Raw genomic sequence first — 24,137 nt, 5'->3', positions numbered from 1 at the left:
ACATTAACTCTGCTTTACTTTATGCTACATCAGTACTATAACATAATCAAGCTTGAACACACTAATAATCTACCAAAAATAAAGTTATTCACCTAAGCTAAAAACTTTTTTTTGACATCTTAAAAATCACTAGAGATCAAAATTTCATAATCAATTACATGAGCCTTCACAAAGCCTTATTTTCAGTAGAAATCAGTATTATCATTGCTTACTTCGTAAAAGAAATAATTTAAATAAAATCCTTACCTTCCAACCACTGCCAGCCTCTCTATAATATGGGAAGTTATCACAAATCCACTGATAAATTTCACTTAAAGTCATTTTCTTTTTGGGTGAGCTATTAATTGCAAATGTAATGAGGCTGGCATAACTGTATGGAGGTTTCCCATCTTTGTGCTGTTGGACTTCTTCCTGGTCCAGAGTTGTATTTGGGTCAAGGAGTGCATTCTTCTTAGAAATTCCTGTTCCATGCGCATTTTGTGTAGCATCAGATTTTTGGATGGCTGCTCTCATGGTGAGCTGTGGTAACCAGTCCATAGATGTTAGGCTGCTCTCCAGTTCAGATGTCATCCTGAAGGTAAATAGACTCCTTAGTCAATATCAAGGAAAGAACCCCTGCTTCTCAAAATATCCAATATTCACAAATCTAGGAGTTCCAAAGTGAGGGAAAGCCTGAGTTACATCTGGAGGAAAAAGATTGAGTATGTTAATGAGCAAACCAAATATTTAAGGGATCAACATTTCCAATCTTTTTTCTTAATTTTTTCCTCATCAAAACACAACTTGGTTTTAAAATTGTTTAAAATACAGAACAACACACACATACAAAGTGGTTCCGATGCCAATCTTTCTAAATATTGCTGCCTGTTTCTTTAAGAGGGCAACAGGATCTTGGTATGAAAAACCCAGCTGCAGCCCAACTCTTTTACTCACCACCACCAGCTGTTAAAAGCTTAAAATGTACCTCTGGCATTTCTTTTACACAAACTTTAGGAGAGTCATAAAAACAAAATACCAAAAAGTAAGGTGGAGACAAGAGGTCAGAGAAGTAACTGAGAAACTTGCACAGGAATCTGCACAAAGGAAGCAAGGTAGAGTTTATGCAGGTAGGAGGTAGGAAGAGTAAAGCAGGGTATACAAGAGGAGCAAAGAGACAAGCTAGCTGGGGGAGTTGACGGAAAAAAGGAATGCAAAGTCAAGGACACCGATGAGTGAGAGAAAAATAGGCAGTACCAGGGAGTTACTTTTTTAAAAAAACAAGTCAAGGAACAGGTTTACAAAAACTAACTGAAGATGTGGGAGTACAGAATATAAGGCATTATTTCACATAAATGGTCAGCAAGAAAAGAAGCATTAAAAACTCAAAGACAGGCTTGGGCAAACGTCCAGTGATTTGAATTCTGTAGTGTATTTCTCTCCAAAGCTGAAAAATTCAGACCATTACCACACAAAGAAAGAAAACTAAATATGCCAGGTTAACACATATTCTAGAAAAGGGAGAAAGCTGCTCTAAGAATTGAAGATAAGAATATAGAAACAAGGCTTGACGCTTCACATTGGAATTGTTAACTTTCGGCAGAGGATATAAGCCCTTCTATTCTGGGATCAAAGAAGCAGGAATAATGACTGACAATAAAGTAGAGATGAATGAAAAGATTTCTAAGTGATATCAAAATAAAGGAAAAAAGGAGAACAACAACAACAACAAAAACTTAAAGGTTTCATTTGACTTCAAGTCAAAAGAAAACATTAGTAGCTATGAAAATCCCATATAGCCCCTTCATTCCAAATGGCTCCTGACAAAAAGCAACCTTGATTATTATGCATAGGCTCTGAACAACATGGAGGCAACAGAGAATCAATAAAGAACAGGGAGTTTGGAGTGAGGAAGACCCAGAGTCTAAGAACTGATTCTAACAGTTACAAGCTGTAGAACTGTGAAGATGTTAATTACCTCTGCCTCCAAGTTTTCTCATCTGTAAAATGCAACAATAGTACCTATGGTTAAAATATTACTTTGAAAATTAAATGTGTTAAAACATGCACAAAAGAAATACTCAGTAAATGTTAGTTAATAATATTAGTCTAGGAGTATCTTGGGAGGGCACTAATACACTATAAAGTAAACCACATTAAGCAAGAGCAATTATAAATCAGAAGACAACCATTAGGATTCTATCTGCACTGCCAGTAAATTGAGTCCTCTTGATTTTCAGATACGTTGATCCACAATTTTACCTTACTCATTTTCTCAAATTCCCTCCATCTCTATTGTACATATTCCTCTGAACCTGAACTTTAAATTCATCTATATAGCATCTTCAGAGACCTTAAAAAAAAAAACTTACTATCCTACTCTACAATCTCAACCAGAAACGTCTGTTCCCAGCAAGAAGTCATAGGGACTCGTAGAATAAGAAGATAGGATCATTTAGAGATCACACAATGTCAAAACAGTAGAGAAAGTATTCTAGAGATCAGAGACTAATCCCTTCATTAATGAAAAACTGAAGTTAAGGTTCATCCAATTTCACACAGGTAGTTAGCAGTAGTACGAAAACCAGAGCCCAGATCTCCTGATACCCAATCTGGTAGTTTTGCTAAACATATCTCATCTGTAAAATGAAGATGATAATTTAAATAGTACCCATCTCACTGATGTAAAGTATTCAGAACAGTGCCAGGCAAGTAGTAAGTACTTAACAAATGTTAACTACTCATATTGGTAATAAGAGTGGTTACTTATATTATTATTCACATTTCATTCAATAAAGATTGGCTATTTTATACCATGCTGTCATCCAATTTACCTCAATCAAGTCTCCATGGAGTAGAGGTTTATTTTGTTCAAATTCCCAAAGCAGCCAGTTACATGCATTTTCATACAAAAGCATATTACAAATGGGAATATAATTATTACTGCAGGTGCTCCCTACTGAGAACCATCTTTGCCTTCTGCTCCCTTCCCCCAGTGCCAGTAATAAGACTTTAGGAGAATCTCAGTAATACAGGTATTTACTGTCTGTTATATATTTAACAAGAATGCATCAATTATACACGCATAAAGAGCTATGTTAGAGTAAAACATAAAAATACACACATAGGAAGTGTGGTAAAATTCCTGTCCTCCAGGAACTTATAGTTCAATAAAGAAGTTCAGACACAACAAAGAACTGAAAAAAAGTACACAGCTGAGCTCTGGGTGCTGTGAAGGTTCAGGAAAAGGAGAAAACAACATGGAAGAAAGCCTTGAGGGTAAAGAAAGAAGAACTTAGCGAAGTCTTCAGCTAAGTTAAGATTGACTTAGCTGAAGAACTTCAGCTAAGTGAAGATTTAAATAGACTGGAAAGAAAAAGGACCCTAGTCTTCAAAGCCATCATGTGTAAAAATTATTCCACTGTGCTTATATTCATCAGTTCTGCAAGAGCAAATTTTAAGTACACTATAAAAACATCTCAAATTTAAACTCTAAAAAAGTGGGGCTTCTGTTCTGTTTGCAATTTCTTAAATTTTATATACTGCATTCTTGGTAGTGAAGCAAAAAGTGCCTCCATTGTTGGTATTTAGGCTGGTGGCTATTGTGGTTCTCCATTAAGCATGGAGAACACAAAAGATGATCATTAGATTTGGCCAGATCACCAGTAACTTTAGACACAAACTTATTAGGCCGGGTGCGGTAGCTCACGCCTGTAATCCCAACACTTTGGGAGGCCGAGGCGGGCGGATCACTTGAGGTCAGGAGTTCAAGACCAGTCTGACCAATATGGTAAAACCCTGTCTCTACTAAAAATACAAAAATTAGCTGGGTGTGGTGGCAGACGCCTGTAATCCCAGCTACTCGGGAGGCTGAGGCAGGAGAATCACTTGAACCTGGGAGATGAAGGTTTCAGTGAGCTGAGGGTGCACCACAGCAATCCAGCCTGGGTGACAAAGCGAGAACCTGCCTCAAAAAAAAAAAAAAAAAGAAACAAACAAACAAACTTATTAGTGGAATGGTGATGACAAAAGTCCACTTGTATACGAGAACAGATGGTGGTAAATTTAAAAACAGCACGGGAGGCTCTGAGGAATCTGGTTATGGAAATCTGGTTAAGAAATGTCAGGCCCTCATTACCTCACCTCATTCCAAAAGCTTCCTAGCTGGCTTCCTGGACTCTGATGTCTCAACCACCCCTCCCTACTAATCATATCCAGTCCATGCATACACTCCAAGAGAAACCTATCAACACTGCCTTCATGTCATTATACCTAAACGCTTTCAATGGCTCCCTTACTCCTACTATGCTAAATCTAAATTCCTCATTTTCAACTACTTTAGCTTTTACTAATCTTTCATTAATCCTTCTCTAAATTCTTAGAGCAATTATAACCTCAGTTTGGCAACTGACATGTGGTTTCACATGCACAGTTGAATCATATGCTTAAGCTTTCTACCCTCACCTCCTCTCCCCCGACCACTAAGGACAGTGACCATACATTAGTACTTCTGATGCTAACTAATACTGTGCCAAGTACAAGTTATTTGAAAAATAACATAGTAACTGGATAAGGAATAAGGGCCTTCTTTTCTGGAATGTCCCTTTCTTCTCTGTCTGTCTGGCTGGTTTCTACTTCAAGACCAAACATCTCCCCCTACAGGAAGCCTGGTCAATCCCCTCTTTCCATCCTCCATCTCCTAAACTAAAGGAGCTATTATTCCTAAAGCAGAGTATAAATACCCCTATCATAGAATTTATATGTAACTGTGATTATCTTTATCTACCTCTCTCCCACAAGACGCTAATCTCTTTGAAAGAAGAAACTTTCATGACTGAAATAGTAAACTGTCCAATGAAGGTATGGGTGTGCTCCTCCCCAAACAAATGAGACCGTAACCAGTTCAAAAGTTAAAAGAAAGAGGTGACAGTACTAAGCAGCAAAAGGTAAGGGTACTCATAGGTTTGAAGTCCTTGATAAGACAGAAAAAAGTATGACTCAGAGCACAGACTGACAGGCAGTATTACACAGGAAAAGAAACCATTCTACTAGAACAGAGAAAAATGAGAACATGGAAGTAAGATGAAAAGCACATACTGTTACTTGTGGGAGAAAGGAAAGCATGGAGAAGAATTTGTCTGCAGTTCTTAAATCTATGATGGTAACCATTACTTAAAAGAAGTTCCCTACAGAATTTTTTCTTCATAAAATTAAAGGATAAGGAGCATCTGGATCAGGCTATAACAACTCAAAACTGAGTCATTAACATGGGGGGTTTGAATCCCACTTTATGAAAACAGGGACACTCACATGATCCCTCTGCAACTTTCCTAATTCCCAAAGTGTAGCAAAGGCTTCCTCAGAAAGTTTTTCAAGTTTCAACAGTATCAAAAAGGGGAGAAAATAGGTAGAGATATTGTTGGCTCCCTAAATGGAGGTAAGAGTAAGACACAAAAGAAAATAAAAGGACGAAGAACACTGAGGGTAACAATGTTGTGACCCAAATATTACTGAATCCTCCCCACATCATTCCTGGCACCTGGCATTTCATCTTAAGACCTGCGGCACATAAAAAACTGAGCAACTTAGAACTCAGGAGAAATTCTTGTAATTACCACAGGACTGATTCTTGAATTATTCTGATCTCACGCATCTCTTAGGGCCAATATGTGCTATCACTCCTATTACAGTGTTTCAGCACTCAAAGCAATCAGAAGCAGGGGCTATGGCAGAGACTCCTACTGCCACTTATTAACTGTTCTTAACTTTTACCTTAGGAATAAATCCCAATTTTATTCAGGACAGTATTGTACCTTTTGCCCTGCCTGCCCTCTGGAGTGTGGACAGAATTAACTATTGCTCTAGCATTCATGTTGGATCATAAGATGATCCTGAACATGGAAGCCAGATACTGAGCATATGGAAACAGAGAGAAAAAGTCTGGGTCCCTGATTTTTTTTTGTGAAGTAGATTGTGAAGCTGCCATCCTAGCCAGACTGCCTACCCTACAGACTTTTAATGTGTTCAACTACTATAAAAGAGTCTCCATCAGCAGATGAATGTAGTTCCTAACACAGAGAATTTAGGTCATGGCAGTGTAGTGATACAAGTAACATAAGCTAAAATAGGACACTCTCTTAAAGATGAATTAATGAGTTAATAAATTCCGATACTGACAGTTGGAAAGCTTATGACAAAGAATTTGGTCGAACTGTTATCTGTGGAATTTGAAAAGCAAGCCATATGCCAACTGAGGCTAGTGCAAAAAGAGAAATGCAGGAAAAATTTAGAATGTTGGCATGTGTTGGCTCTTTCTTGCCATTTAAAGTGAAGTCCTAAAAGAGAAATAAACTTTGATTAAAGTTACAAGAAGAGACAGAGAAAATACAGATTTGCTAACATAGGTACTCCCTGCCCTTGTCCTGCAATTTCAGCTAAGAGCCCTATAATCTGAAGTCTTGCAAGGCTGGAGAAACCAAGTGCTTCTGAAGTCCAAACTGAGGTAGCTGAGTATAGTTACAAAACTACAGCATTAGCAGTAGAGAAGACTGATACCTTACCACACAAAGGTAATGTTAAGGTGTTGTCCTTCCACCCAGACTATTGTTTAAAATGGCCTCACCAAAGCCACCTTTCCCTTAGGAGCTAAAAGAGGTCAAATAACTTGGAAAAGGAAAATATCTTCTTTATTTCCACTAACTTGTGACTGAAATTTAGCATTTCCTTTAACTATGAAAGCAGACAACAAATCACAGTAACATTAGTAGTATCTATAACTCTGCCACCAATAAAAATCACAACTATAACCAATGAGAAATGTTGCAGAAATCTAAAATTTTTATTTAAACTCATCAACTACTTCAAAACTGACTTTCTTAGATTTGTCACTAGATCTTTTGTTCAATGTGTTATTTTAAAAGTATATATTACTATGTCACAAAGTTAATATTTTGATAACTGTATTTTGATATAATTAACTGGTTTTATTTTTCACCTTTTGTGTGATTTTTTTTTCTTCAATTTTTATTATAAGTTCAGGGGTACATTTGCAAGATGTGCAGCTTTGTTGCATAGGTAAATGTGGACCATGGTGGTTTGCTGCACAGATCAAACCATCATCTATGTTAAGCCTGGCATCATTAGCTATTCCTCCTGATGCCCTCCCTCCCCCTACCCCACCCCTGTATTTTATGAATTTTGAAACATCATTCTGAGAATGATGCATAGGTTTCACCAGACGGTTAAAGATGTTCCACGGCACCAAAACAAGACATCCCTGAGGTAAGCAAGGTACAAATGGCAGTCTACACACTAAAAAAAACAAAACAAAACAAAACAAAAAAGTGTCTGGGCAGGTCCTTTGGCTCTAATTACTCGAAGGAGCAAAAAGTCTAGAAATTAAAATTTTTAAGGTAACTATATGGGAGAGTGAGAGGTCAAAGAGCCTAAACTGCAAAAGTCTCAAGTTTCTAAAATACTCCCCAAGGCTTATCAATGAAGAGAGCTGTAAAAACTGTGCATTTCCCAGAAAGGGCATCTTTTTCAATACCAATCTAAGATGTGGCCATTGAGGATACTGGACAAGGTAAGATTCCTTGAAGGACCATAAAGGACAATGAAAATCTTCCCAAAGAGCAGATTAAAAGGACTTATTACTCTGCCAGGGAGTCTCTGCCACTCCTATCCAGCAGGATTTTATGATCAATATGGACTAGGGACTACTGAGTTTCCCATTATCCTCTTTTCTGAATAACACCTTTTATTGTTGTTTTCCTATTCCTTCTCCACCACTGTATTCTGGATATGTAGACTGCATATAATTCATCTTTGGTTTATAGGTTTCCAAACCACAAGAAGTTATCCTCGGCTCTGCTGAAACAGACTGTATCCAGAGATCTTATATTTTCCAATATAGTAAATGGTAGAATCTCTGGGTTGTCTCCCTTAAGGAAGGGGAAAATAAGTATTAGATATAGGAAGAAAAATGTATGTGGATGCTTGGGTAGACAAAGGAGTCAACTATGGAAGAAATCTAAAAAGAAATAAAATAATTTACTACGGACTGACTTTATATTTTACTATCATGTAATGTAAAATAATTTTTTTTAGGTTTGTAGATGAATAAATAACTTAAGCTATTTCCAAACGAAAACAGCTGGTGTTACTTTTTTCTAAGTTAGTTATAAATGACCCAAATCAAAGTTTCTGTTTAATTTCAGCAAAATAGAAGAGTCAATGTCCATATACATAGGAAAAGACATGGCTTTGTGATTAAGAATAGAGGCTCTGGAGCAAGACTGCTTGGATTGGAATCCAAGTTCTTCCCTTCAGCTATGTGGTCCTGAACAAGTAAAGTAACCTCCTTATGCCTCAGTTTCCTCATCTGTAAAATGAGGATAAAATAATACCTACCCCAAAGGATTGTTGTAAGATTAGAATTAATACATATAAAGCACTGAGAACAGTTTCCAACACATAGTAACTGCTCATATTGATATCAAGTTAATATTAATATCAAGTTCATACTCTTCAGGGTTTCCTAAACTTTTTTTCTTTTTTGAGGTGGAGTTTCACTCTTGTCAACCAGGCTGAAGTGCAATGGCACGTCTCAGCTGACTGCAACCTCCGCCTCCTGGGTTCAAGCAATTCTCCTGCCTCAGACTCCCGAGTAGCTGGGATTACAGGTGTGTGCCACCACGCCCGGCTAATTTTTCTATTTCTAGTAGAGACGGGGTTTCACTATGTTAACCAGGCTGGTCTCGAACTCCTGACCTCAGGTTATCTGCCTGCCTTGGCCTCCCAAAGTGCTGGGATTACAGGCATGAGCCACCATGCCCAGCCAAGTCCTCGTATTAATTATTTTGGAGACCAACAATATTTCTTAAAATCTCTAAGGGAAGAAAAATTCACAATATATTCTATCAGTTCTAGGGTATACAATTCATTATGGTAAAAAGAAAAAAAAGTTGGCCGGGCACGGAGACTCACACCTGTAATCCCAACACTTTGGGAAGCCAAAGCGGGAAGATCACGAGGTCAGGAGTTTTGAGACCAGCCTGGCCAACATGGCGAAACCCCATCTCTACTAAAAAATACAAAAATTAGCTAGGAGTGGTGGCACGCACCTGTAATCCCAGCTACTTGGGAGGCTGAGGCAGGAGAATCGCATGAATCCAGGAGGCGGAGGCTGCAGTGAGCCAAGATCCCGCCACTGCACTCCAGCCTGGGTGACAGAGTGAGACTCCATCTCAAAAAAAAAAAAAAAAAAAAGTTTTAACAAGCTAATCTAAATTTCCCTTGCTACAGAGAAGTAAATTTCTATAAATTCCATCTTGGAAAATGAGAACTGGTCAGGGTTCTCTTGATAATGACTGTAACATATTCTACAACAGTAACACTATTTGGGTTCCTTCTTCTCTAAGTTAAAAGTTCAGAACTTCTCCAACTCTTCTCACAAGATCTGTTTTAAGAATCACAATATGTTTATTGCTCTTCTCTAGAGTCTCTCCAAATCATTCCACAATTATTTCATCTTAGATTCATAAAACTGTGTTCTGAATTTATACAATCTAAAGCCTTCCTCAGAATTCCATTTAGGGCCGGGCATGGTGGCTCACACCTGTAATCCCAGCACTTTGGGAGGCAGAGATGGGCGGATCACTTGAGCCCAGGAGTTCAAGATCAGCATGGGCAACATGGCGAAACCCCGTCTTTACAAAAAATACAAAAAAAATTAGTCAAGTGTGGGGGGGTGTGTCTGTAGTCCCAGCTACCCAGAAGGCTAAGGTGGGAGGATCACCTAAGCCCAGGGAAGTCGAGACTGCAGTGAATTGTGATAACACCACCGCACTCACCCTGGGCAACATAATGAGACCCTGTCACAAAAAAAAAAAAAAAAAAAATAGAACTCCACTTAGAATACAAACCTAAGGATCATATATATGGTCAAAGATATTTTATGCTATAAGTATAGTTCTCATCTTCAAAATATTTCACTTTACAATTTAGGGAGGAAAAAATACAGATTGTTGGGCATTAACCAAATGTTTATTCTGTCATCAAGTAAATATTGTATTTTGCATTTAAATCTCACCCTATTAAAATGTCTATGTCTCTGAGTAGTTGGAAAGATTGATGAACACAACCAGTCTTTCTCATAAGAACATTCAACATCATCTTTGTAGCTGTAATTTAAAAACTCAGAATCAGCCGGGCACAGTGGCTCAAGCCTGCAATCCCAGCACTTTGGGAGGCCGAGACAGGCAGATCACGAGGTCAGGAGATAGAGACCATCCTGGCTAACATGGTGAAACCCCGTCTCTACTAAAAAATACAAAAAACTAGCCGGGCGAGGTGGCAGGCGCCTGTAGTCCCAGCTACTCGGGAGGCTGAGGCAGGAGAATGGCGTGAACCCAGGAGGCGGAGCTTGCAGTGAGCTGAGATCCGGCCACTGCACTCCAGCCTGGGCGACAGAGCAAGACTCCGTCTCAAAAAAACAAACAAACAAACAAACAAAAGAAAACTCAGAATCTGCTCCAGAATGTTTCTTATACCTAGTTTAGAACACACACACACACACACACATCCCTCAAGTAACATATGTCCACTGATTTTGTTTCATTGAAGTGTTTATGCTGACCTCTGTTTGCAACCATACTACTTCAGCTCACCAACCAACATTTACTGGATATTCTATCATCAGTTTTTTCCTCCACAACTTCTGCTTCCATGGCACTATACAAGTGAGTATGGCATCAATGCTGGCAGAGGGCTAACATAGTGGAAAGTGATCCTGTCTTCTCTTTTAGTGCTAAGTATGATGCACAGAAAATGCTAAAGAAACCGTTTAAGCTGCTATATGTGGTGTCTACGGATCAGCCGTTCTCAAAGTGTGGTCCAGAGACCCTTCAGGCAGTCTGAAGAGTCAAAACTATTTTCATAATAACATATTATTTGCCTTTCTCACTCTGATCCTCTCATAAAGTATATAGTAGAGCTTTTCAGATGCTATGTGGTGTGTGATATCACAAGAGATTAAATGCAGAGAGAGAGAGAGATGAGAATCCAGCTGTCTCCTATTAAGTCAGATATTTAAAAGATCTGCAAAAATGTAATGCCAATTTTCTCACTAAATTTTGTTTTGGAACATACAGTTACTTTTCATAAAACTTGTTATCTATGTTGGCAAAGGGTTTGTTAAAGATCCACAATGTAGAACTGAATTCAATTATATTTGTTATATGCTGTACAGTACAGAGACTTTGTAATTTTTTATGTGAATACTTTAAATTTTTCTTAGTTTTAATTTGTAACACAATATTGACAGACATAACCCACATAAACAAAAGCTCTTTAAGCACTAATTTTTTAAGGGACAAAAAATAAGAAACACTAATCTTCAGTCTTTTGGTCTCTTCTTATATTTGGACATGTGTCTTAATACAGTATATACAATATTTATATATGAGTATGTTTCTTAATATATATATTTATGTACATGTGTGTTTCTTATGTATAACAAAAAGAGTGAGGACTTTGAAGTTACTGATACCTAGCCTTAAATTCTTACTCTCCCACTTACTAACTATGTATCCTTAAAAAAGTCAAATAAACCTCTAAGCCTCAAAGAAGTGCTCTGAGGAATAAATGACAAGATACATGTGGAATATTTAGCACACAGTGAATGCCTGGCACATAGTAGGCATTCAATAAATGAAAAATATTATTATAATCAATTTTGTTAGAAACATTTGTAAAAAGACACGCTTGCTTATTTTCCCTTTGTCAAAAGTCTCCATAGTGTACAACATATAAAAATACAATTCAATTCAGTTCTATGCTGTGGATTTAAAAAGACAAAAATCTTCCCTGCTCATGCGCATAATGTCAGGCTTTGCATGAAGTGCACAGCACCTGAAGAGGCCAAAAAAAAAATCTCTGAATTACCTATAAGTCTTCTCTGATAAGCAATGTGACTGACACAAGCTATTTAACAATATAAAATGTCTGAAATAATAAATATTACAGACCTTCCATACTGCTCATTATGATTACTTGTGTTGGAGTTATTTTCAGAGGATCATAAATACATTCTATCTACCTTTAGATTTCTTGTTATAATTTAAAGTGCACTAAGGGTCAAAGAAAAATGAGACTGCATCTCTTACACAAAACCACTTTAATTTTTATTAAATAATGAACAGAAAAATAAAAAGGGGTAAGTAGAGAGAGAAAGCTGAATAAAGAAAATACATTCAACTAGAATTAAAATGTTAGAAGATAGTAAATAACTACATTCCCTTGAGCACATGGTAGAAGACGAGTAGTTCCATCAAGAAAAGGCTCTGATGTTTTAAGGAAGAAGTTGCTATGCTAGAGGAGAAGAAAAAGATAAAGTCTATGTTAAAATTCACTCAACTCTGAACTTTAAAACAATAGTCATCAAAGAAGAGAAAATTAGAGGAACACACCAGTCAATTCATTGGAGGAATTCATATTCATTGAAGGAGTTCAAAAAAATAAGTAGGAATAAGTTAAGCTAGAATCCCTTAAGGTTATGGATCTTACTACAAGTCAGCTGATCGTTACCTACTACTAGTTAATATCTAAACAAACAGACCTTCTTCTGTAACAGCGCATCAGTCATTATCTGCTTACATAAAACATCAACACTGATTATCACTACAATTCCACGGTATGAAAAGGAGTGAAAAAGTGTGAAGATAACTGACTTACATGGAAATCCCAGCACTATTTGGGATGTTCACTAATAATCATCCACATGTAAAGATGCTGCAGCTCAAACTTACTAGACTCTAAGTCTTCCTTATTCTATCTTCTTTATTCTACTATACTGGCTCCTTTTAAAAGATCCTACATTTTCTGTTTCTATTTTTTATTCCTTGCCATCACTTTAAAACATCTGAACTTTGCTGTCTTTATCACAGACTTTATCTTTTTCTTCTTATCAAGTACAGCAACTTCTTCCTTAAAACATCACAATCTTTACTTGATGGAACTACTCATCCCCTCCCCATGTGCTCAAAGAAGCCACAGTTATTTACTATCTTTTAAATTTTTATTTGGTAATCTGTAAATATGAATACCCTAATTTTCAACCCTCCACTAAGCAGATATGAGATATCAGGCTCTTTTCTCAATTTCAAAAGCATAAAGGGCTTAAGACTGTCAGATTTCAAGGTTTACTGTAAAATGCCAATGACCAAATTTGGGGGAAAGGACAGACATAGATCAATAGAACAGAGTCCAAGAAAAGACTCACATACATACAGTCACTTGATTTTTGATAAAGGCACCAGACAAGTCAGTGCAGAAAGGAAAGACTTTTCAAAAATTTATGGTGAAACAACTGATTGCATGGGAGAAAAACTAAAAATGACCTTTACATCACATCATATATAAAAATCTTAAAAATGAACAACAAACCTAGATGTAAAAGCTAAATCTATAAAACTTTTGAAGAAATCATAACAGAAAATCTGGTTAGGCAAATATTTCTTAGATATGACACCAAAAACAATCACAATTCATAAAACAACTAATAAACCGGACTTTATCAAAATTTAAAACTTTTGTTCTTCAAAGACAGTGTTAGGAGAATGAAAAAGGCAAGCCACAGACTGGCAGAAACCATTTGCAAAGCATGTATCTTAAAAAGGACTTGTGCAGGGCTTAGCCCTACAAATTACAGGGCTCACATCTGTAACCCCAGCATTTTGGGAGGCCAAGGCAGGAGGATCACTTGAGGCCAGGAGTTTAACACCAGCCTGGGCAACATCACAAGAACTCATCTGTAAAGAAAAAAAATTTTTTTTTGTTTCTTTTGTCTGTTTGTTTGTTTAATCAAGGCAGGAAGATCGCTGGAGCCCAGGAGTTTGAGGCTGCAGTGAGCTATGATCACAATCCTGTACTCCAGCCTGGGCAACAGAGCAAGATCCACCTCACTGGGGGTGGAAGGAATGAACCAACAGGACTTGTATCCAGGAAATATAAAGATCTCGCAAAACTAAATGAGATAAGAAAACTCATTTTTTTAAAGGGCAAAAGACTTAAACAGATAGTTCAACAAATAAAATACAGCAAAGATTCAGAGGAGCTGAGGGCAGGAGCCAGATGGGGCCAGCAGGACAGGAGCGGGCTCAGGATCCTGACACTGGTGGGAGGAAAGGGAGGAGCGGAGCCAGCGGATGGGACCCTGAGAATAGGGATGTAAGGCCAAGAAACAGAACCCTAAGGAGGGGTTGCAAAGAAAAAGGATTCATAAGACAAGATGATCAACATCATTAATTATTAGGGAAATGCAAATTAAAACTACACTGAGATATCACCACACCTACCAAAAAGGCTAATTAAAAGACTGACCATACTAAATGTTCACAAGAATATGGAGCAAACGGAACTCTTACACACTGCTCGCAGGAGTTTAAAAAGGCACAACCGCTTTAAGGACAACAGCTTGGCAGTTTCTTAAACATATACCTACAATACGGCAGTCATTTCACCCCCAGGTATTTACCCAAAATAAATCATATTTCTATACAAAGATGTGTACACAAATGTTCATAGCATTTTTATTTGTAATAGCCAAAAACTGAAAACAATCCAAATATCCATCAACAGGTAAATGAATAAACAAACTGTTGAGAATATATCCAATGGAATAAAAAGAAATGAACTGCTGATGCATGCAGCAACACGGATAAATCTCAAAATAATTAAACAAAAGCCAGACAAAAATAAGAATATATATTGTATGATTCCATTTATATACAAATCTAGAAAATGCAAATATATAATAAGGAACAGAAAAGCAGATCAGTAGATACCTTGCAGACAGAGGGACAGCAGGGAAGAACTTCACAGAAGCACTTTTGGCAACTTTTGAGAATGACAGATATGTTCACCACATTGATGTGGTGATGATTTATGTGTGTATATATTTGTCAGACTTATGAAAATGTACTATGTCAATTACATCTCAGTAAAGCTGTTTTTAAAAAACAAGTATTTGTGGACTCGGCATGGTGGCTCACACCTGTAATCCCAGCACTTTGGGAGGCTAAGGTGGGCAGATTGCTTGAGCTCAGAAGTTGAGAACAGCCTGGGCAACATGGTGAAATCCATTTCTACAAAAAAAATACAAAAATTAGCCAGGTGTGGTGGTGGGCACCTGTAGTCCCAGCTACTCAGGAGGCTGAGACGAGAGGATTGCTTGAGCCTGGAAGGTGGAGGCTGCAGTGAGCCAAGATCACACCACTGTACTCCAGCCTGGGTGACAGAGTGAGACTCTGTCTCCAAAAATAAAATAAAATAAAAAACAAGCATTTGTGATTTGGAGTAAGTAAAGATTTCTCAGCTTGGACATAAAAAGAGACAAACAAATATCTGTGATTAGGAATGTGTAAATATTTCTCGCCTTGAACAATGAAAGAAAAAATTGGTAAGTCAGATGTTACCAAAATTTAACTTTCTTGCTCTAACAAAAAAAAAGTGTATTCAGAATATTTAGAGAACTCATATAACTCAATAATTAGAAGACAAACTACCCAGTTTTAAAATGTACAAAAAATTTAAACAAGGACATACAAACCCCAATAAACACATGAAACATGCTCAACATCACTAATTATCAGGTAAATGCAAACTAAAACAGCAATGAGATACTATTCCAAACCCACTAAAATGTCTTAAAAATTTTGAAAAGCAATAATAATAATCCTCCTTCCTGAATTTATTTCAAGCATACTGGGTTCTTCTTGATATCAATAGCCAAAAAAAAAAAAAATTGTGTTGTGAGGTAAAGCATGAATGAGTATCTCCATTTCATATGGCTTCCAATCCAGTCTCATGAGCTTCTCTTGGTTTTCTATTTCTTGAATTATCTATAGACCTATCTTGCACTATACTAAGAAGCACTATCTTTTTCTCAGCCTCTGTTTACTCAAACAGTCTCGTCTTTCCATAACTCCATGCTTTGTGCTTTTTAACATAGCTGATATATCATTTTGCAAGCTCCAAATATATGTGAGGGACTGGGAAGGTGTTAAGAAAACTGTGAAGAAATGGATGCCCATACTAAAAGCCCCATTCAGACCCCTAACCTTCAAAAGAGACCCAGCCAAAACCTGTACATCAGGCTCTCAAGTAAGCACTAGTATGGAGTGGAATACTCTTTTTGTTTTCCTTTTCTTTTGCTGCTTTTGTGGACTCTTGAACACTAGTAAGGACGTAAGTATTCAATACATATTTGTCAGATTTAATAGAATTGAGGCAGGAGTCCAATTCCAAAGACCACAATTCTAAGGATACTCTGGATGTTCCAACATAAAGCTGGGAATCAAGTCTCCCATTCAATACCCAATGACCATAAGGAATTCTAAAATTATCCTCTCTTGAAATCCTTTCTCAACCAAAAGTGGATACGTGCTGCTTTGTCTCAAGCACTGTCTGTAGTGTTTTGCCTAGCTCATACCAATGCCCTTTCTCAGAGGTGCCTCCATCCCCATGGCTCTGAATGTTGTACTACAACTTGCCTGTACCAGTAATACAGGAAAAAATTAAAGAATCTGAGCCAAGGGTGATACCTGATCCAAGCTGTTTACCTAAATTTTTTCCCCCAAGATTTAGGATTAGAAGTGAAACAGTTTGGGCTGCTCTCCTGAATGAAGAAGCCATGAACTTGAGGCTGGGCGCGATGGCTCACGTCTGTAATCCCAGCACTTTGTGAAGCCGAGGCGGGCGGATCACCTGATATCAGGAGTTCGAGACCAGCCTGGCTAACATGGAGAAATCCCATCTCTACTAAAAATACAAAAACAAAAAATTATCCAGGTGTGGTGGCAGGCGCCTGTAATCCCAGTTACTTGGGAGGTTGAGGCATGAGAATTGCTTGAACCAGGGAGGCAGAGGCTGCAGTGAGCAGAGATCACGCCATTGCACTCCAGCCTGGGCAACAAGAGCGAAACTTGGTATCAAAAAAAAAAAAAAAAGAAGCAGCAGCCATGAACTTGAGTAATAGAATGGTTATGTGTCAGAAAAGCAAAGAAAGTTGCCTGGAGATATGAAGAAATAAATTAGATTCAGAGAAACTCAACAGAGAAGGGTCAGTACAATGCCTAGGTTTCTAAGAGAACTTCATCAATTCCTAGTTCCATTTCAAGAGACTAAACTATCCTTTTATTCTCTAAAATACAACCGTTTTCTAAATTCATCCCATAAATTCTTTTTCTTTTCTGCCTGATGTATCCAGAGTTAGTTTTCCTGCAACCAAGCAAAGCTTTTTTTAAACTTTAGATTCGGGGGGAAAACATACATTTGTTACACGGGTATATTGCATATTAGTGGAGACTGGGCTTCTATTGTACCCATAATCCAAACAGTGAACATTATACCCAACATGTAATTTTTCAATCCTCATCCTCCTCCTACCCTCCCCCCGGTGGAGTCTTCAGTGTCTATTATTTCCATCTTTATGTACATGCATACTCATTATTTAGCTTCCACTTATAAGTGAGAACATGCGGTATTTGATTTTGTTTCTGAGTTATTTCACTTAGTATAATGACCTCCAACTCCATCCATGTTGCTGAAAAGGACATGATTTCATTCTTTTTTTATGCTATAAAGTATTCCACGGTATCTGCATACCACATTTTTTTTATTCAGTCAACTGCTGGTGGACACAGTTAGGTTGCTTCCATGACTTTGCTATTATGAATAGTGTTGAACATGACTACAGGTGTCATTTTTGTGTGTGTGTATGAGACAGAGTCTTACTCTGTCCCCCAGGCTAGAATGCAGTGGCACAATCTCGGCTCACTGCAACTTCTGCCTACCAGGTTCAAGCGATTCTCCTGCCTCAACCTCCCGATTAGCTGGGATTACAGGTGTGCGCCACCTCGTCTGGGTGATTTTTCTATTTTTAGTAGAGATAGGGTTTCACGATGTTGGCCAGGCTGGTCTTGAACTCTTGACCTCAGGTGATCTGCTGCCTTGGCCTCCCAAAGTGCTGGGATTACAGGCATAAGCCACCGCACCGGGTCAGGTGTCTTTTTTATATAGTGATTTATTTTATTTTGGGCAGATACCCCCAGTAGTGTATCTGGCTAGATCAAAAAGTAGTTCTATTTTTAGTTCTTTGAGACATCTCCATAGTTTTCCACAGAGGTTGAACTAATTTACGTTCCCATCAGCAGTGTATAAGCATTGTCTTTTCTCCACAACCACACCAACATCTGTTATTTTTTGGCTTTTTAACAGCAATTCTGACTGGTGTAAGATGGTATCTCACTGTGATTTTAATTTGCATTTCTCTGATGATTAGTAATGTTGAGCATTTTTTTCATGTGTTTGTTGGCAATTGTATTTCTTCAAGAAATGTCTCATGTCCTCTGCTTAGTTTTTAAAAGAAGTTGTTTTTTCCTCGTTATTAGAGTTCCACGTAGATTCTGGGTGTTCATCCTTTGTGAAAGTAATCATTTGCAAATATTTTCTCCCATTCTATAGGCTGCTTAATAATCTGCTATTTCTTCTGCTGTGAAGAAGCTTTTAGTTTAATTAAGTCTCATTTGTCTATTCTTGTCTTCATCATAAATTATTTGCCTAGGCCAACAACCAAGAGTTCTTCCTAAGTTTTCTTCTGGGACTTTTATAGTTTAAGGTCTTATGTTCAAGTCTTTAATCCATTCAGCCTGAGTTAATTTTTGTACATGGTGAGACACAAGGGTCCAGTTTCATTCTTTTACATATGGCTAGCCAACATCCCAGCACCATTTATTGAATAGGGTGTTAATGTCCTTTCTCCACTGTTTATTTTCATCAACTTTGTCAAAGATCAGTTGGTTGTAGGTATGTGGCTTTATTTCTAGGCTCCCTATTCTGTTTCACTGATCTCTATGCATATTTTTGAACCACTATCGTGCTGCTTTACTTACTACAGCCTTGTAGTATAACTTGGTCAGGCAAGCGGATGCCTCTGAATTTGTTCCTTTTGCTTAGGATTGCTTTGGCTGAGTACTTTTTCGATTCCATATGAACTTTAGTGCTGTTTTTCTAATTCTGTGAAAAATGATGTTGGTAATTTGAGAAGAACTTCATTGAATCTGTAGATTGCTTTGGGTAGTATGCTCATTTTCATGATACTGATTCTTCCAATCCATCAGCACAAGATGTTTTGCCATTTGCTTGTGTCATCTGCAATTTCTTCCATTGGTGTTTTGTAGTTCTCCTTGTAAAGATCTTTCACCTCCTTGGTTAAATGTATTCCTAGGGATGTGGGAGGGGGGTGTGTAGGTGGGTGGGTGTGTCTACCGTAAATGGGACTGGGTTCTTGATTTGGTTATCAGCTTGAACATTATTGTATAGAAATGCTACTGATCGTTGTACATTGATTTTGTATTCTGAAACTTTAATAAAAAGTCTAGGAGTCTTTAAGAGTTTTCTAGGTATACAGTCTTGTTATCAGCAAACTTCCTCTTTTTCAATTTGGATGCCTTTTATTTCTTTCTCTTGCCTAATTGCTCTGGCTAGGATTTCCAGCACTAGGTTGAAGAAGAGTGGTAAGAGTGGACACCCTTGTCTTGCTCCTGTTCTTAAAGAGAATGTTTTCAACTTCTCCCCTTCAACATGATGTTGTCTGTAGGTTTCTCATATATGGCTCTTATTATTTTAAGGTATGTACCTCCAGTGCCTAGTTTATTGAGGGTTGTTATGAGGCAATGTTGGATTTTATCAAATGCCTTTTCTGCATCTATGGAGATAATCATACGGTTTTGGGGTTTGGTTCTATTTACATGGTGAATCACGTTCATTGATTTGCACACACTTCAACATTCTTGCATTCCTGGAATAAAACCCACTTGATCAAGATATATAATCTTTTTGATGTGCTGTTGGATTCAGTATTTGTTGAGGATTTTTGCACCTATGTTCATTAGGGATATTGGCCTGTGGTTTTCTTTTCTGGTTGTGTCCATGCCTGACTGGTACCTAGTGTCCTCACCTGACTTTGGTATCTAGTGTCCTCGCCTGACTTTGATACTGGTTTTGTAGAATGAGTTAGAAAGGAATTACTCCTTAATTTTCTGAAATCGTTTCAGTATTCTTTCCTAAATACCAACTTTTCTTTATATGTCTGGCAAAATTCAGCTATAAATCTATCTGGTCCTGGCCTTTTTTGCTGTTAGAAGGTGATAGGTTTGGCTCTGTCCCTACCCAAATCTCATCTCGTAGTTCCCTTAATTCCCATGTGTCGTGGGAGGATCCAGTGGCAGGTAATTGAATCATGGGGGCAGTTACCCTCATACTGCTCTCTTGATAGTGAGTTCTAATGAGATTTGATGATTTTACGAGGGGCTTCCCTCCGCTTTGCTCAGCACTTCTACTTCCTGCCGCCATGTGAAGAACAAGTCAGCTTCCCCTTCTGCCATGATTGTATGTTTTCTGAGGCTTCCCCAGCCCTGTGGAACTGAGTCAACTACACCTCTGTCCTTTATAAATTACCCAGTCTCAGGTAGTTCTTTATATCAGCATGAGAACAGACTAATACAGTTTTCCTTTACTACTGATAGAATTTTGTTATTTGTTATTGGTCTGTTCAGGATTCACATTTCTTCCTGGTTCAGTCTTGGGAGGTCGTATGTTTCCAGGAATTTGTCCATTTCCCCTAGCTTTTTCTAGTTTATGAGTACATAAATGTTCACAGCAGTCGCTGATGATCTTTTGTATTTCTGTGGTGTCAGGTGTAATGCTGTCTTTATCATTTCTGCTTGTATTTAAAACTTAACTTTTCTTGGTTAACTTAGCTAGCAGTCTGTCAATTTTGTGTATCTTTTCAAAGAAACAACTTTTTGTTTCACTTATCCTTTGTGTCATTTTTTTGCCTCATTTAGCTCTGCTCTGCTCTTTGCTCTTTTTCTTCTGCTAGCTTTTTGTTTGGTTTGTTATTTTTCCAGTTCCTTGATGTATGGTGGTAGCTCGAGATCTTCCTATCTTTTTAACGTGGGCATTTTATGCTATAAACTTTCCTCTTAGCACTGATATCCCAGAGGTTTTGGTATGCTGTGCCTCCATTTTCATTTATTTCAAAATTTTTTTCAATTTCTGCCTTAATTGCATTGTTTACCCAAAGTTCATTCAGGAGCATGTTGTTTAGTTTCCATCTACTTGAATAGTTTTAAGAGTTCCTCTTGGTATTTGATTTCTAATTTTATTCCACTGTGCTCCAAAAAGATACTTGATCTGATTTCAGTATTTTGGAATGTATTGAGACTTAGTTTAATGGCCAAGCATATGGTCAATTTTGGAGAACGTTCCACGTGCAGATAAGATTAATGTATGTTCTGTAAATGTCTATTAGGTCCATTTGGTCTATAGTTTAAGTCCAGAATTTATTTTTTGACTTTCTGCCTCCATGATCTGAATGGTGATGTCAGTGAGGTGCTGATGTCCTCCACTGTTATTGTATTGCCATCATTCTGTTTGCTTTGGCCTAGTAGTATTTATGAATCTGGGTGGTCTGGTGTGGGGTGCACATGTATTCAGGATAGTTAAATCTCCTTGTTGTATCAAACCCTTTATCATTATATAATGCTCTTGTCTTTTTTTTTTTTTTTTTTTTACTATTACAGTTTGAAGTTTATCTGATACGAGAATGTATACTACTGCTGGCTTCTGTTTTCCATTTATTTGTATGATAAACCGTTTTTCACCCCCTTAGTTTGAGTCTGTAGCTGTCTTTAACCAGTGTGTGTGGGGTCTCTTGCTGGCAGCAGCTGGTTGGGTCTTTTTTTTTTTTTTAATTTCATTTGCCACTCAGTATGTTTTAAGCGGAGCATTTAGGCCATTTACATTCAAGGTTAATATTGATATGTGGCTAGGTGTTGTGGTTCATGCCCATAATCCCAGCCCTTTAAGAGGCCAAAGTGGGCGGATTACTTGAGGTCAGGAGCTGAGATCAGCCTGGCCAACATGGCAAAACCTCACCTCTACTAAAAAATACAAAAGTTAGCCAGGTGTGGTGGTACATGCCTGTAATCCCAGCTACTTGGGAGGCTAAGGCAGGAGAATTGCTTGGATCCAGGTGGCAGAGGTTGCAGTGAGCCAAGACCATGCCACTGCACTCCAACCTGGGCAAGACAGCAAGACTCCATCTTAAAATATATATATATATATAGGCCAGGCACGGTGGCTCACGCCTGTAATCCCAGCACTTTGGGAGGCCCAGGTGGGCGGATCACAAGGTCAGGAGTTTGAGACCTGCCTGGCCAGTATGGTGAATTCCTGTCTCTACTAAAAATACAAAATTAGTCGGGTGTGGTGGCACACACCTGTAGTCCCAGCCACTCAGGAGGCTGAGGCAGGAGCATCACTTGTACCTGGGAGGCAGAGGTTGCAGTGAGCCAAGATGGTGCCACTACACTCCAGCCTGGGCGATGGTGCAAGACTATGTCTCAAAAAAAAAAAAAAATAGATAGACAGAGACAGAGATATAGATATGTGAGGTTTTGTTCTTGTCACAGTGTTGTTAGTTGCCTTGGAGTTTCAACTATATAACTGCTTTACAGACTCTGTGAGCTTTGTACTTTTATGATGGCAAGTACTGTCCTTTCGTTAATATGTTTAGAACTCCTTTCAGCATTTCTTATATGATCAGTATAGTGATGATGAATTCCATTCACATGTGTTTGTCTGGGAAAGACTTTATTTCTCCTTCATTTACAAAGCTTATTTTTTGGCAGGATATAAAATTATTGGCCGGTGGTTGTGCGTGGTGGCTCACACCTATAATCCCAGTATGTTGAGAGGCCAAGGCGGGCGGACTGTTTCAGTTCAGGAGTTTAAGATCAGCTTGAGCAACATGGCAAACCCCTGTCTCTCCTAAAAATACTAGAAAATTAGCTGGGCATGGTGGCATGTGCTTGTAGTCCCAGCTACTTGGGAGGCTGAGCAAGAGGATCACTTGAGCCTGGGAAGTAAAGGCTGTGGTGAGCTGTGATCACGCCACTGTACTCCAGGTTTGGGTAGTAGACTGAGACCCTGCCCAAAAAACAAACAAAATAAATTCTTGGCTGGTAATTTTTTCCTTAAGGCCACTAAAAATAGGCCCCCAATCTCTTCCAGCTGGCTTGTAGGGATTCTGCTGAGAAGTTCAGTGTTTAGTTTGATGGGATTTCCTTTATAGGTAATCCCCTCTTTCTTGCTACTCTTAGAATTTTTTCCTTCACACTGACTTTGAACAGTCTGATGACTATATCCTTAGATGAGGTTCTTCTTGCAATGTATCTCTCAGGAGTTCTCTGAGCTTGTATCTGGATGTCTAAATCTCTTCCCAGACTACAGAAGTTTTTCCTTATTACTCCCTGAAATAGCTTTTCTACACTTTTTACTTTTTCTTCTCTAGAATACCTATAACCTGTAAGTTTGGATGCTTTATACAATCCCATATTTCTCCAAGACTTTTTCACTTTCCTTTTTTCTTTTGAGATGGAGTTTCACTCTGTCGCCCAGTGTGGAGTGTAGTGGCACGATCTTGGCTCACCACAACCTCCACTTCCTGGAATCAAGCGATTCTCCTGCCTCAGCCTCCCAAGTAGCTGGGACTACAGTCACATACCACGAAGCTCTGCTAATTTTTTTGTATTTTAGTAGAGATGGAGTTTCACCATGTTGGCCAGGCTGGTCTTGAACTCCTGACCCTCAAGTGATCTACCCGCCTCGGCCTCCCAAAGTGTTGGGAGTATAGGCATGAGGTACCACACCTGGCCTTTGTTCACTTACTCTACTTCTTTTTTCCCTTATGTTCATCTGACTGGGTTAATTCAAAAGACCTGTCTTCCCGCTCTGAAATTCTTTATTCTACTTTCTCTAGACTAGCATTAGAGCTTTCAACTATGTTTTATAATTCCTTCAATGAATTTTTCATTTCCAATATATGTTTGGGTTTATTTTTCATGATATCTCCTTTCATATCCCAAACTGTTTTTCTGATTTGTGTGCATTTTCAACTTTCTCTTGGATCTCATTGAGTTTCTTTAAAACCAAAACATTCTGAATTCTTTATCTTATATTTCAAAGATTTTAATTTTGGTTAGGATCTACCGCTGGAGAGTTAATGTGATCCTTCTGAGGCATTGTAACACACT

General features: G+C 38.2%; 1 protein-coding gene across 17 annotated transcripts in view; it reads right to left on the bottom strand.

The window, feature by feature from the left end:
• The window catches only part of FOXJ3 (forkhead box J3), a 152,085-nt gene that overhangs the window by 92,115 nt on the left and 35,833 nt on the right, over positions 1 to 24,137 (bottom strand). For 10 of the 17 annotated variants that reach the window (XM_015136169.3, XM_077938829.1, XM_077939541.1 and 7 more), the window contains 1 exon segment: positions 247 to 571. The exons of 1 other annotated variant lie outside the window; for it this stretch is intronic. In XM_015136169.3, the coding sequence (XP_014991655.1) occupies positions 247 to 571 (325 nt within the window). 17 annotated transcript variants of the gene reach the window in all.

This window comes from Macaca mulatta, chromosome 1 (assembly GCF_049350105.2).
Source record: "Macaca mulatta isolate MMU2019108-1 chromosome 1, T2T-MMU8v2.0, whole genome shotgun sequence".
NCBI classification, from domain to species: domain Eukaryota; kingdom Metazoa; phylum Chordata; class Mammalia; order Primates; family Cercopithecidae; genus Macaca; species Macaca mulatta.
Note: the sequence above shows the minus strand (reverse complement) of the source record. Positions and strands in the feature narration are given on the sequence as shown.